This window comes from Struthio camelus, chromosome 2, assembly GCF_040807025.1.
Source record: "Struthio camelus isolate bStrCam1 chromosome 2, bStrCam1.hap1, whole genome shotgun sequence".
In the NCBI taxonomy this organism is placed as follows: domain Eukaryota; kingdom Metazoa; phylum Chordata; class Aves; order Struthioniformes; family Struthionidae; genus Struthio; species Struthio camelus.
Genome location: NC_090943.1, coordinates 143,605,196 through 143,619,401, shown reverse-complemented (window position 1 = coordinate 143,619,401; position 14,206 = coordinate 143,605,196). Strand labels below are relative to the sequence as shown.

At 37.8% G+C, this 14,206-nt stretch overlaps 1 protein-coding gene across 12 annotated transcripts in view; it reads left to right on the top strand.

Moving 5' to 3' along the window:
• The window catches only part of OXR1 (oxidation resistance 1), a 282,934-nt gene that overhangs the window by 139,658 nt on the left and 129,070 nt on the right, over window positions 1-14,206 (top strand). For all 12 annotated transcript variants that reach the window (XM_068932814.1, XM_068932821.1, XM_068932818.1 and 9 more), the window contains one exon: window positions 5,353-5,549. In XM_068932814.1, coding sequence (XP_068788915.1) covers window positions 5,353-5,549 — 197 coding nt within the window. The remainder of the gene's footprint in view (window positions 1-5,352; window positions 5,550-14,206) is intronic.

Genomic DNA, 14,206 nt, shown 5'->3' with positions numbered 1-14,206 from the left:
ACGAAATCCTAGTGCTCTTGAAATCTATAACAGAATTCCAAACAAACACATTAGCACCAGGATTTCATGCCTTTCCATATATATTGAGTGCCTAGAGCATTTGGTGGTTGATACCTGAATACCTGAGAGAATTTTTTGCTTGTTGAGGAAAACACTAAGAATCCTTTCATAGTGACCTGTTCCTGGGAGGTGTTGCTGGGGGACGCAGGGAGCCAGCTGGTCAGGCTGAAGTAAAAGCTGGAGCCATCTGTTAGGTTGTTTCTAGGATGCAACAGAAAACTTTGCAGTTGTATGTGGAGGAGGAAGAGAAAAAAAGTCTAAGTTCAAAAATATCCCCTTTCTTGCACACACCAGTGTGTCTACCTACAGATATGTCACATCACAGAATTTGGGGGCACACAGTCTTCATGGGTTAGCTAAATGAGCAAATCCTTTGCGATCTGAACCTGGCAGAATACTGAGAGAGAGATTTGAGCTTTCTGCCTCTGACTGGTAGATTAGAAGCGCAGAGGAATGACTACCTAGAAGGTCTCTCATAGCTGGAATTAATGGGGTGTATGACATCTGTTCTAAGGAAAATGCGGAGATATAAATGGAACAAATGTTTTTGTTTTTTTTTTTTAAATGGGATATTAACCATAGTCCAAGTGAGTTACACTTCATACATCTGTTTGTGTATGTTTTGATATGGCCATCTAAGAGGTGCTGTTCAGCCCCTAAATAACTCAAGTTTCAAACAAATACTACATTTTCAGATCCAGTCAGCGGCATTTCAGTAATGCCTGCTATATCCTGTCATGCACTTCAACCCAGGATGGATTGTCGCAGTTAACTGTCAGTATTAGGGCCTTCATACTCATTTCATGTTAGTCTTTTCTCTGAACTTACAGTTTTTGTTGTGGAGATGCCGGTCTACTTTAAAATTCAAGTGAGGCCGCCACCTTATTTCACAGAAACTGTCAGTAGCCAACAGACAGCAGTAATGACCATCTAGGGAATGCATGCCTGTAAGGGACTGCAGATTTTTTTTTATATATTATTTTGCATATTATTATTTATATTTTGTATTTATATATATTTTGCATATATTTTATATATATATATATATATATATATATATATATATATATATATATATTTTTCCTATGCCTTAAGGCTAGTTACAAAGATATTTTTGCCCATTCTAATTCGAGTCTCAGTCCAATTAGGACTTTGTCCTTGCTATCAAATATGCATTTCCAAGTCATGCTAGTGCCATGGTGACTTTGAAATACTTGCAGGTGTTCTGTCTGCAGTCAGACTGCAGCAGGGTCACTTCGGGTCAGAGCAAGCTATCTTGACAGAGACTTGTGTTGCCTGCTGTTCAAAAGTTAGTTGAAGGCTGCTGTGGAGTACATAGAGGAAAAAACACTATAAACTTTGCCACATTATTTCTTCCATCTTTTATTCATTTTTCTACAAGCAAACAGTCTGAAACAAAGTAGGAACCAGGAAGGTGATCCATCCTGAAGCATTTCCTATGCAGATGCCTTTCTGTCAGAGAATAATCTTGTTACAGCCTGACTGTACAACTTTAATTCAAAAAACAAACAAACAACACATGGCTAGTAATAAAACAAGGTGCTGGAAAAGGGTCAGGCTTACAAAGAAGCAGTTCTCTTGGCTTCTGCTTCAAAATATACATAGAGTTCAGGCTTTTCTTGCAAGACACTGAAGTCTAATGCAGATGCAGTTTAAAGGCTACTGTGGTTTTTTTGTTCCTTTGCTTTTTCAAACTGTTTCTCAGCTGTGACAGTTCAGATAGGCTGAAGGAAGTTGTATTGGAACAAGCTGCTTGTTTTTGTCAAGTCATTCCTTTAAACTCCTGTCCTTACTTGAACCTGCGTTCTACTCGGATGATCCCGTTATCTCAGAGGCTGGATTAATTCAGACCCAGTATCTTTCCATCTTTGCTGGCAGCAAAAGCACTATCACCATGGTTTCTCAGGAACAGTTTGTTATTTTGACAATAGTGTACGAACTTGCCTGTCTTTCATACTTCTGTTCTTTAATTTTAGTGCTCAGGTACCTATGGATGAGGAACTCTCACCTTTAAGGTTTTTTGCATTACAAGAGTAGCACTGGAAGGATTGGTCTTGGTTTTTGTTTCTTCATTTTTGCACATTAATTTGCTATAGGCATTTGAACTCAGTCTTTAATTAATCACCAGTCACGTGAAAAGGTCATGGTGCATTTTTACTGTTCAGATGACAGGTATGATCACTTTATTTCCGCATGATTCCAGAAGAATAAACACATTACATTTATGACAACAGCTTGGTATTCCCCACGGTGCGGCAAGCTATTGTATTAACTAACTCTACACTGTAATTCACAGCTTTATTAATTGGACTGTCCTTCCAACAGCCTTGGTGGCTTAGAAAGAAATCATAATAAAACTGGAATATATGTGGTAAGGATATGTTTCCACTTGTGTAATTATTTCAGCTCACCAGCTGCCTGTCTTCCTCAGTGTCAATACATCGGCACAATACAGGGCATATGTACACTGATTGATCTTTAGACCTCACTTACCTTGGTTTGAAATTCTGGAAGTATTAAGCACTTTGTAGTTTCATTATGCACAACGTTTTGCGCACCACAGAAGCAAGACACATTGTGTCCTTTTGAAACCTCAGAGGGAATCTTGGGTCAGACATAGGTAGAGTGTTAATTTCTTGAAAACTAGTGATTTTCCTCCCAAAAGGCATCCTATAAACCTTGAAAGGTTTCAAGTGGCAAGGAATTTTGGAGATTCCTTTTATCTTACCCAAAAATAGCATATTCAAGGACACAGCAGAATTTAACATCATAATGGGACACGATTCAATATTAACAAAGTTAGGAAAATACTCTAGCCTTCACTTTAGGTAAATACATTTGACTAACTGCAGGCTTAAATCTAGAAATTCTCAAAACAAAATCTCACTTTCTGGAGCATCTTTTTGAATACCAGCAAAATATTTAACAGTTTTCCTTAGTCCTCATGCTATTTTTAATCACAGACAATGATGTGCTTTTTAGTCTTGTCTTGATTTCTCTATGTATGAATGTTCCTAAAAGCATTCAGTTAGTTCATACCAAGCTGTTCTGGATGGTTCCTGCTGTGCCATATATGGACCACTGACAAGGATCCTCAGAGTAAAGATTTACTCAAACCCCCAGAGTAAAGATTGTATCACAGTGACAAACTGTTCTTCCCATATCTACAGGGCTCTTTGAACAGCAGGAGCTGAAGTAGGGAGCTGAGGTATATGGAGTACTGTGCTTTATTTCTCACAGTGCCACTTGTACTTGTCATTAAAACAAGCTACTATGACTGCTGTAGCCTAGAACAAAAAGGAGGTGGTACTTCTACAAAGTACATAGTTAAACGGGAAGCTGTCACCACAGGACATTGCCTATGTAGTTAAGGACAAACCGAGGGATATAACTTGAAGAGCCACTAAAATCAAAGATGCATCATCTGTCTCAGGAAGTCCGTAACCCTGCGTCTGCTGGAAGCTGGGAGGATGCTGGGGCAGGTATCACTGTGTGCGTGCCCCTACTCTTTCCATCGATGGCCCTGTTCGGGACAAGACACTGGTCTGGATACAGCCTTTCCAGCACACAGGCAGGATGAGGTCCCTGCCTTCCTGCCCTGTCCATGAGGGCACGTGGGAGCTGAGGAGGGCTGCCTCCCACCCTGGAGGCCAGGCCTGCGGAAGAAGACCGCCATATAAGTAATCATTCTCAATGACCACATCTATTTCTAATTGCTAATTTTCTAACTGATAGTCCTTTCCCTGGACTAGCAGTGCTGCATATGAGTATAGTAATTTCACCTTCATAATATCATTCATTAAATTCTACATACACTTTTGATACTTTAATATTCCTTACAGAGCTTGGTTGCGACTGGAAGATTTTCCAGTCTACTGACAGCAGTAATTATTATTATAGTATTTTAAAAAAATCATCTCTGCTTAAACGGGAGTATTTCATTCTCAGTGCAGAATTCATGCTACTTAATTGCAATGAATACAAGGAGAAAATGTTTAAAAAACAAGACAGCATAGAGTTCAGAGGGAGGCTGTTAGCATTAAATCATTACCCTAATAAAATTGTCCTTTGGAAATACAAAACTTAATCATTTTACTTTACTTGCTTCAGAATTTCAGAAATATTATGATCCTTCCTCTCAGATCAGTATGGCACTGCAATGTCATAAATATCTTTTATTTCCAGAATCAAATCAAGTAGTCAAATATATATATAACAATTTAAGAAAAACTTTGAAAAAAACCCAATGCATATATAGAGTGGGCTTCATCATAACAGAACATTTGTCACTATTCAATAATTCTAGTAGCATAATAACTTCTATTTTATGTTACTAGAGATAGAGCAAATGCCAGAACTATGGTGATACTGTGATAGTGATTCCACCATCACTCTAAGTGGAATTTCAAAATGTTTCTGTAACTCTCTCTCTCTTGTAGAACTCTAATAGAATTAATAGATTTGGGGAGGATGGAGAGCAGTGGTGTCATTTACCTTGACTTTGGCACCGTCTCCCACTATATCCAAATTATGATTTTATGAACTGGATGTGTGGACAACTAAATGGATAAACAAAAAAAAAGGTTGGATGGCCAGGCTTGGAAGATAGTGGTTAATACCTGGATGCCAGTAACAAGTGGAGTAACGCTGATTTAATCTACAGGAGAAAGAATTTCTGCTCCTTTGTCTAGAACCTGCAGTTGCAGTGCACAAAATGGTATCTGGAGTAACAGCTCACAGTGAGACTCTTGAATATAGTGAGAAATAGCATGTTGAAATTATTGTGGAGTGGAGAAATGCAGCTGTAGAGCTACGACTAAATTCAGAAGATCAGAAGTTCAGAAGTCAGTTCCTGGCTCTTGGACCTTTCAGCAACTTTGTGCAAATAATTTAATTTCTTTGTACCCCCTTCATCTGTGGAAATTTAAGCCAGGTAACTTAATCAGTTTACATTATAGGTTAATTTGTTGGCATATCATCTTCTCTGAAATGGATTACAGGCTGATCATTCAAATGCTCAACAGGCTGATCTGAGGGAAGTATACCATGCGTAGCTACTCGTGAACTGTAGGAAGTTGAGATGCACACATTGTAACTGATTTAGCAGGAGCTGAAAGAGGAAATTAATGCAAGGCTAATTTACCACTGTTCTATGTTCTGCTGGGACATCCAGTAAACGTGCTGGTCTTGTTTTATATAAATAAAACAAATTGCATAATCTACCTATAGAATGAAGACTAGTAATACCTTACTGCCTTAACCTGTCTTTAGATTAAAGAAGAAGTCCCAGTCGGTGGATATTAGTGGGCCAGGATGCAACCCAGGGGCAGCTGAAGCTCAGACACCTCAGCCCAGTAAATCTTTGCTTGTCACTAAGACAGCTACTTCTGAGGAGGAACAGAACAACACCACAAATACACAAAGACGCAATCCACGGAGGAGTGAGTTGAAGAGATATTACACCATTGGTGAGTTTTATTTCACAGAAAATTTCAAATGTAATTATTAAAGTGGCAAGGTCTTCCTGTTTATTTGTGTTTTCTTTCCTTCGGTTAATTTTATTTGGTTGCTAAGATTACTCATGTCCACAGTGAGCACTAAGTTGTCATGTGTTAATGCTGATGTCAAAGTACCCTTAAGAATTAACCTACTTTATTTATCTTGCACTGTTTACTGGAGTTCTTTTCCTCAGCATTTTTTTTCTCTTAAAAAATATTGAATAAAACATAGAAGCAATTCTGGGAGGAAAGATATAGAAAGAAACCACCTTTAACAATGGATTGCATCAGACTTTAGGCAGTGATAATTTAGAGGGCTAGAAGGACTTCTAGTCTGGAGGAGGAGGCTGTTGAGTGTGAAGTATTTCTAGGACAAGGTAGCCAGGATTAGTTAGGGGGTTCTGGCTATTTTTTTTTTTTTTGAATATATTGGGTTTCTGGATATTCTTTTGAGATTTTAGCATCTAAGAGCTTCCTAAAACCATCCTAGGCACCCTAGCAAACGTTTCATGCCTTGCTTCCCTTTAAATCTTTTCAGGACTGTGACTTAACTGACTCCCTTGATAACTACAAAGTAGTCTCTGCTTTCTGAGGATGAATATAGCGACACACCAGGAACGGGCAGAGACTTTAAAACAGATTAGCAGATTCTAGTGGTGTGGTTTATGGACAGTTAGGCCGTTAAGTAGATCAAACAAGCATATTAACCCTGTTGCTGACCTAATACAATTACACCGGGTTTTCACCTTGTTTTGACCTTGTTTGCAAGTTCTTCTCGGCTAAAACCAATCTATGTCCAAGTCGAAGATCAAGCAACATGACCTAATCATTATGGTGATAAATGGATTCAGAAAATGTGCTGAAAATCTGATGCTTGCAGCTGGCTTTGCTTCTTTCACTTTAAAATGAGCATTCTGCTATGTTAACCCCAAACTAAACTGTCTAATGGTAGTGTTTATGGTAGCGATTAGTGTAACTTGAGTAAACTAACACCATGTATGTTTTGTGTTAGTCTCTCATGTTTCTTAACAACTTCCTTCAGTAATTATAATTATGATAATGATTTTCATAGCACTGTATAGATACGAGAGCTGAGTTCAAATCTAGATATCTAAAAGAAGTATGAAATCTATGTTTAGACATGTACAAATATGCATATTTTATGTTTTAAAATGCAATTTTCAGCATTTTTTTACCCATTAAAACTTAACTTCAAGGGTCAGCCTGATTTGTTAACCATTGCCCATAATATTTACTGTGTGCTAACCACACAGCTTAAAATTATCTATATAGAAATGTGTAACCAGCCTTACTTTATCAGCTCATGGAAAGAGTAAAATCAAAATGATAAAAAAAATATGTTTTGGGATATTGACATCATTGAAGGAATATATATGTTGAGATCTCTGAAGTGCTTTCTGTAAACCTCATTCTTCTGTAAACCTTTACAGACTCCAAAACATGTGAGCATTCACCTTGCATACACATGCTTTGCAGAAGAAATCATAGCAGCTCATGTATACTCTCAGCTACTGTGAGCAACGATAGCCAATTGTCTAACAGATTGTGTTCTGACCTCTTTATACTCTAGCATCAAAATATTTTTTAATTTTATATCTCACCTTATGTGTACACAGATTTGCCTAGGTCCTTTGGAAGTTGAATGTGTATTGAAAGAGTTGAAAGAGTATCCTGATAATTTCAAGAGATTTTAAAATTTCATCAGCACTGCTCCTACTTGAAAGAACCATCCACAAAATACTTATTTTGTATTTCATTTTTCTGACAAATTGCATCTCAGATGCTTCCCAAACTTAATGGGTGCAGTTGTACTATTTAAAAGTGGATTAAAAATATGTAAGAGAGAGAAGAACTGAGATGAAGAAGCAACAGGGAAAAGTTGTGTGCTCAGATGAAATGAAATAGAAAATGGAGATTCGGTGAGGGGGAGAAATAACAGTTCCATATGGCAGGCTCAGCAGGCAGGAAGGCTCCTGCACCTTCGGTGGTGAACTTGTGAGAAGAAATTGAGTGGGAACTCCTAGATTAATAAGGCAACACAGTCTGCCTCGTGGGTTGGATAAAATTGTTTGGAGAACTCTAGAAAGAGCACCCAAGATGCTTAAAAATAAAAATCTAAAATTAGACTTTTTAGATGTGTCAGGCACTTAAAAATTTAGGCCACTTATTTCTGAAGTGAAGGAGAAAAAGTAAATATCTAGGTCTTCAGCACTCTGAAAAGTGGGCTGGAACATTATACAATGGAGTATTATAGGAGTAACTCGAATTAGAAACCATAAGACTGTATCAGCTTGATGCTGTGTCCAGGCTACAACTAGCCCTTAGCTGGGCTGTACTTAGACCAGCTGCAGTATCACAACTATGATGCATGTAAGAATCAGCTGAAGATCTCTTGATGGTATGATGCCGCAGGATATACATTTAGCAGCTTTTTAAGGTGGCTTAAGTATCTAATGTTGTGCTACATTACCCTACAAAGATATATATTTGAAGAGTATTCTCTGGTTCCTACTTCTAGCCATGAAAGTTGTGGTGTAAGATGCTTAGATGCCCCAAAGAGGATGTTGCCTATCTACCTAATGCTGTTTTTGTAGATGTAAAAGACTTCATTTTGTTCTATTTGCTATTAAAATAAAACTACAACACTGGTATCGAGTAAATCAATTATTTGAAATGAAGATGGTAACATAAAAATATTTTCCTGATTCTAGGAACCAGGCAATAAAAATCATGAAACAGAACATTAATTTATACTAGAAAATGTTGTTAGAGTACACGGTTGGGAGGGCGGAGGAATGAAACAGTTTTTAAATAGTATGTCCTTATACTTTCATAAAAGCCTTAGTGCAAATCTTTTTATATAGGCTATTCTGCTAGGACAGCTTATTTCATTTAGAAGTTTATAGTTATAAACTATCTCAGAAGACATCTTTCACTGATACAGTCTGTATCTCCGGTGAAAGGTATTGCTGGTTCAACTGCAAACACTTAGCAATTTATCCAGAATATTTGTGTGTGCATATGTGTGTATATCATACAGCATGCAGAAATGCATGTTGTTAACAAGCTGTTTATTATTTCCACGTTCCACCTCTTCTCCTAAAAATCTTCTTCAAACAGCAATTTGGGGGAAATGCTAATGGGCAAAATGCTAATGGCTAAGGTTCCCTAATCATATTGCTCCAGTTGTTCATTTAAAAAACAACATTTCATGTTCCACTTGCAAAAAATAGCAACAAAACCTGTTCCTCTACAACCTTTCATATAAATGAGATCAGTAGAAAACTATTTTAATAACATATTTTCTACTAGTTTATCATGACCTGACAACACTAGTATTCTACACTACTGTATTCCTAGAATATGGACATTTTAAGAGCAATGAAATTATACTGATATAAAATCCGCATGGAGGAGAAATAATGCTTTTGGGTAAGCAACACCAAATGAATACGTACTAATGGACAAAGTTTTCAAAATAGGTCATTACTAGCTAATGTCAAAGAGCCAAATACGAAAAGCCAGAATTTCTTGTGGTCTCCCAATCCTCCATGCAAGAGACAACGTTTCACTGGGTAGTCACTTTAAATTTAGCAGTGGCTAGTTTAGTCACTACTGCTAATTTAATACTTCAGAATGTATTCTTGTGAAGATAAGATGGATCTTCCGAAGAATCTAATGATCCGTAAATGGAAGTAATGACTTGTCACACGCATTATGATTAATGCACTAAACAGTTTAACAGAAAGAAAGATTTTACAAGGAAACCTAATACGAAATCTTTTTTAACGAGATTAAGTAATAACCAACTTCTCCTTTTACAAAAGGGAGAACTAAATGAGAACTGATGAGTTACTATTTAGTGGACATAATTGTAACCCACCTTGGTGCTATATTTCTGTGTACCCACGCTACGAATTGACACCACTTCACGTCAGGACTTTTAAAATAACCTGGAAGCATAAATAAATATCAGTTGTGTGTTGCATGATAGTTACATGTGCAATAGATTCTCTTTATTTCTGCCTACATACATTCCAAGCTGCTTCCATTAAAATTATTTGCTTTAGAACATGTCAGAGCAAACAGATTTAAGTGTGAATGTATCTACATTTATAGTGTTTATTACTAAATTTATGCTGTGCCATACTATCTGCTAATGTAAGATTGTTTGTTATGCAATATTAATACATAATGTGACTGGACTAACTTCAGTTACAGTGGCAATTTTCTATATCAGAGTTCTCTTGTCCTGACAGAGCTTTGTCATCCTTTGTCTTCTTTTTGGAGGAGGAAAAAAAATCACTGCTCTTAAAAATATACATTTACTTAAAAAAACCTGAGACTCTCATGGGGCTAAATCTCATGGGAGCATTTGCTATTGCAATCTCTGATTAAAAACAAAGTTAGAGGCTTTGTCTTGCTTGTTCCTCAAAAATAAGCACAAGTCTTATTTGGAAGGCAGACATCATGTCATGGTGGCTATTTCTTTGATAGTGCTGAAATCCCTTCCTGCTCTTACAGGTTTTACTTTTGGCACTATGAAAATACCTTATTTCTTTCATGGGACTTGTTCTGATAATAATCGGTGTAGATATTTTGGAGAGGATTTTCTGCAAAGAATACTCTACTTTGTTTCCAAACATATCTTTGGAAGGTTCTTCTTATCATTTGGAGCTTGAATATATTTGCTTCTTCTCTTCTGCAGAATTGAGTAAGATTTTTTCTGCAGCAGCTTCCAAATATCCATTTTTTCCTTATTCCCACACATTTGTTATTTTTCTATTCATCTCTGATGTTTGTTGCCAATACTAGCAAAGCATGACATGTAGGTAGGTATATTAGAAGTTGTAAGCAGGTAAGTGGTGGAGTTGGGTACAGCAGAAGCTGTAAATTTGAGCTGCATTCTCTCCTTTTTAGTGAAGAACAGATGGAAGATGAAACTGCCAGCTCTCTCCCGGTGGGTCCAGATGCAGTTCATTTGTGGATTCTGACTCTGTCCTGCTCAATGCATCTATAATTTCGTTATTGAACATTCACTGCTTTTTGACAAACATCATTCAAATTGCTTCCTTTCAAATATGGTCTCAGAAACTTTTAGGGGAGGAGGTCGTTTTCCAAGCACCTCATTACCTGTTTGTGAGTGATAAGGAAAGTGAAATAATTTGTGCAACATGTGGATAATACGGAAAGTGGCTTTCATAGCAACAGTAACTATGCAAAATTCTTACTCATTCACCTTTCATGACCATTTTTATTAGGGATTCACATCACATAGCTACTCTGGATGGGCAAGCAAGCATTTTTTCACGTTTTTGTTTTCCTCTATGTTAGATTTAAAAATCAGAGCCATTAAAAGACTCTTTTTAATGTTGTACCCTTCTTTTGTCCTTTACAAATACTCTGTGTATCTTTTGAATATAAATGCGTTCTGAGCTATAGAGGCAGCATCCACTGGAAGAATGATGCTCATTAATGTCCTTTCATCTCAGTATGTCCCTTTTCTAAGCATCCTGGTTTTGTTTTTAATCACATGGATTGCTATCATATTATCTGCTGAGTCATTTTGGGCGAGAAATATTTCAAGATTTCTTAATTTCCCTGCTTCACGTGGGAACAAAATTGAAATCTTTTACAGTTTTATAGACAAGCTGCTCAACTTACAAGATCAGCCAGTAGCACCTCCTCTTGGGATACTAAAATTTGAACCTCTGTGGAGAATAAGAAAGACTGATTTGACCTCTAGGCTCTAGGGTGACACAGGTTGAATCACTGTCAGTCTGTCTCTTAGTGGAGGTCTTTTCTATAAGCAAACCATGGCTGAAGAAAGGATGTGATTTCTTACACCTCAAATGTACTTTGAGACCTGTCTTTTGAGTATTGTGAGACAGAGGAGTCTTTCTTTTAGCAGGAAAGGAATTAACAAGGAAAGTGTGGGTCCACCGCTGAGATGGGTAGGTGATTTAGCGGCAGCAGATGCAGATAAGGCTGAGGCCTCTGAGCCTGAAGACAAGGTTCAGGGAGAAGGGTAACTACCAGTAGCAAAAGAGGACTGACTCAAGACCCTTGAGAAAACCTTGACCCAAAGTAGTTCATGGGACCCAATGGGATGCAGGCAAAGGTGCTCAAGGAACTGGCTGAGGTCACTGTGAGACTGCTCTATATCATGTTTGAAAGGTTGTGGAGATCACAGGAGGTCCCTGATGACTAGAAAAAGGCAAATGCTCCATCTCTCTGCAAAAAGGGCAAGAAGGAGTATCCAAGGAACTACAGGCTGCTCACCTCACTTTCAATCCCTAAGAAGATCATGGGGCAAGTTCTCTTTGAAGCTATTTCTGGGCGCATGAAGGAGAAGGTGATTAGAAATAGCCAGTACAGATTTACCAAGGGTAAATGATGCTTGTCAAGCCTGATATTCTTCTGTGATTAAATGACAAGATCTGTGGATGAAGGGAGAGCAGTAGATGCAATCTACCTTTACTTTAGCAAGGTTTTTGACTTCCAGAGTATCCTTGTATCAAAGTTGGGGCATAATGGTCTAGATGACTGATGGTTAGAAAAACTCGTTGGATCATCAGACTCGCTGGGTCATCAGAAGGGTGATGACCACCAAGATGTTTGGCGCTGGAGCACTTGCTCTGTGAGGAGAGGCAGAAGAAACTGGGCTTGTTCAGCTTGGAGATAGGATGGCTGCGGGGGGACCTCACAGCAGCCTGCCATTACCTGCAAGGAGGTTATTGAGAAGACACAGCACGATTTCACAGTGGTGCATGGGAGGAGGAGAAGAGAAAATGGACCTAAATGAAAATGAGAAGTTCAGACTGGATATAACAAAAACCTCTTTCCCCATGGGGACAGTCAAGCAGTGGATGAGGTTGCCCAGAGAGGTCATGCAGTCTCCCTCCTTGGAGGTTTTCAACACCGAACTGGATAGAGTCCTGAGCAACCTGGTCTGATCTCATAGGTGACCCTGCTTTGAGCTAGAGGTTAGACTAGAAACCTCCTGAGGTCTCTAACCTGAGTTATCCTGTAAATCTTTTGCCTGCAAATGTGAACATTTTTTGAAATCTATCGGCATGTTTTTGGAGAGATTTTTGCTTCTCTGAATGATTCTGATTTTCTAAATAAGAAAATGATTAAAAAACTAATGAAAACGAGCATTGATTCCTAGCTTATATGAAAAACCAATAAGTTCTCTTCCAATAAAATTCTTGATAGCGGCTCTTATTTGTGCTTTGAGACACTCAAACTTGAAATTCTAGGCAATGTCCTGACAAAGGCCTGTTCCTATCTTGCAGCTTTCATTGACAGAGAATGCTCTTCTTTAATAGCTTATAAAAGCCTAAATTTTGTACTCTTCAGCATGGAGTGTAAGACTAAATTAATTTCTAGTTATTTTATCTGGTAAATATCTCTATGAGAAGAGGAAATTACCAAAGCAACTATTTTTGATGACTCATATTTTATTTAAGTCAGATGTGATGTTTTTAGACAGCTTGATAATGTTATACAGCTAAAAATGCACTTAAACTGTTCATAAAAATCTGGTTTTACTAAAAAAAGTCTAAAATAGCTTAATTCATTATCCATTCTTCAGATGCTCTATATTAAAAGAAAACTGAATGTTTCAACATTCTTATCTTAAAATATTATGGAAGACCTATTATTTAAAGAACAACGTATTATTTCTATTTTAGGGGTCATTTCTGGTCTCCGTGTAAGTATTGTGAAATCTGTGATATCTGAGTAGCAATCAAAGACTCAAACTGAATGACAGTGCTCCAATCTCTTGGCTTGTTTTTTCATTTGTTTTTTCATTTTCATTTGTTCTCCAACTTTTTTTTTCATCCATAGAGAGGCATTGTAGGGGCAAAAAAAGACATTTTGAAAAGGACCAAAGCACAAATACTGCAGTTTGTCAAAGTCTGGGAATTGGCTTCCCTTCCCTCTGAGGCTGACATTGAGATGGCAAAGCCAGTAAGTTTCCTTCCTTACAAGGTAGTATATGTGAGCACAACATCTAAGATCAAATTCTGATGTCACTTATTCTAGAATAACTCTGTTTCCATATGCTAAAATAAAGCAGAAGTCAATTCTGAATTACGTGACACACTAAAAGATTATCTCTTTTAATTCTTCCTTTTTAATGCAGTCACGGTACTGCAGGAGCCAGAATGAGACAGTAACCACCACCAGTTCTAGCTCATGTTTTGCTGACCCAGGAAGCTTTATGTTCCTCTGGATTCCCTGACTACAGCTCTTCCTTTGTCAACAATATCCCTTCTAAAGGGGGACCTAGTGGCCAAATCTGTGACTTGCTTTTGGGAGTTGGTAACACAAGATAATCTCCAACCCTACCTGAACCTTAGTGCAGGAGGCACAAGTAGTCCCTGTCTGCTAGAGCAGCCTTTCAAGTCCTGTGTCTGTGTCAGAGTAGAGTGGCCTGAGCTGAACTATCTCCCTGCCCTACAAGCAGATTGTTTTCTCCTGAGTCTGGCAATGATCAAATTCTAGCCATTCCTATCATACTGGGACACACATTGCCCACCGTTTAATCTTTCTGGATCTTGAACATAAGAGGCTTCCAAATATCTCTTCAGCTCATA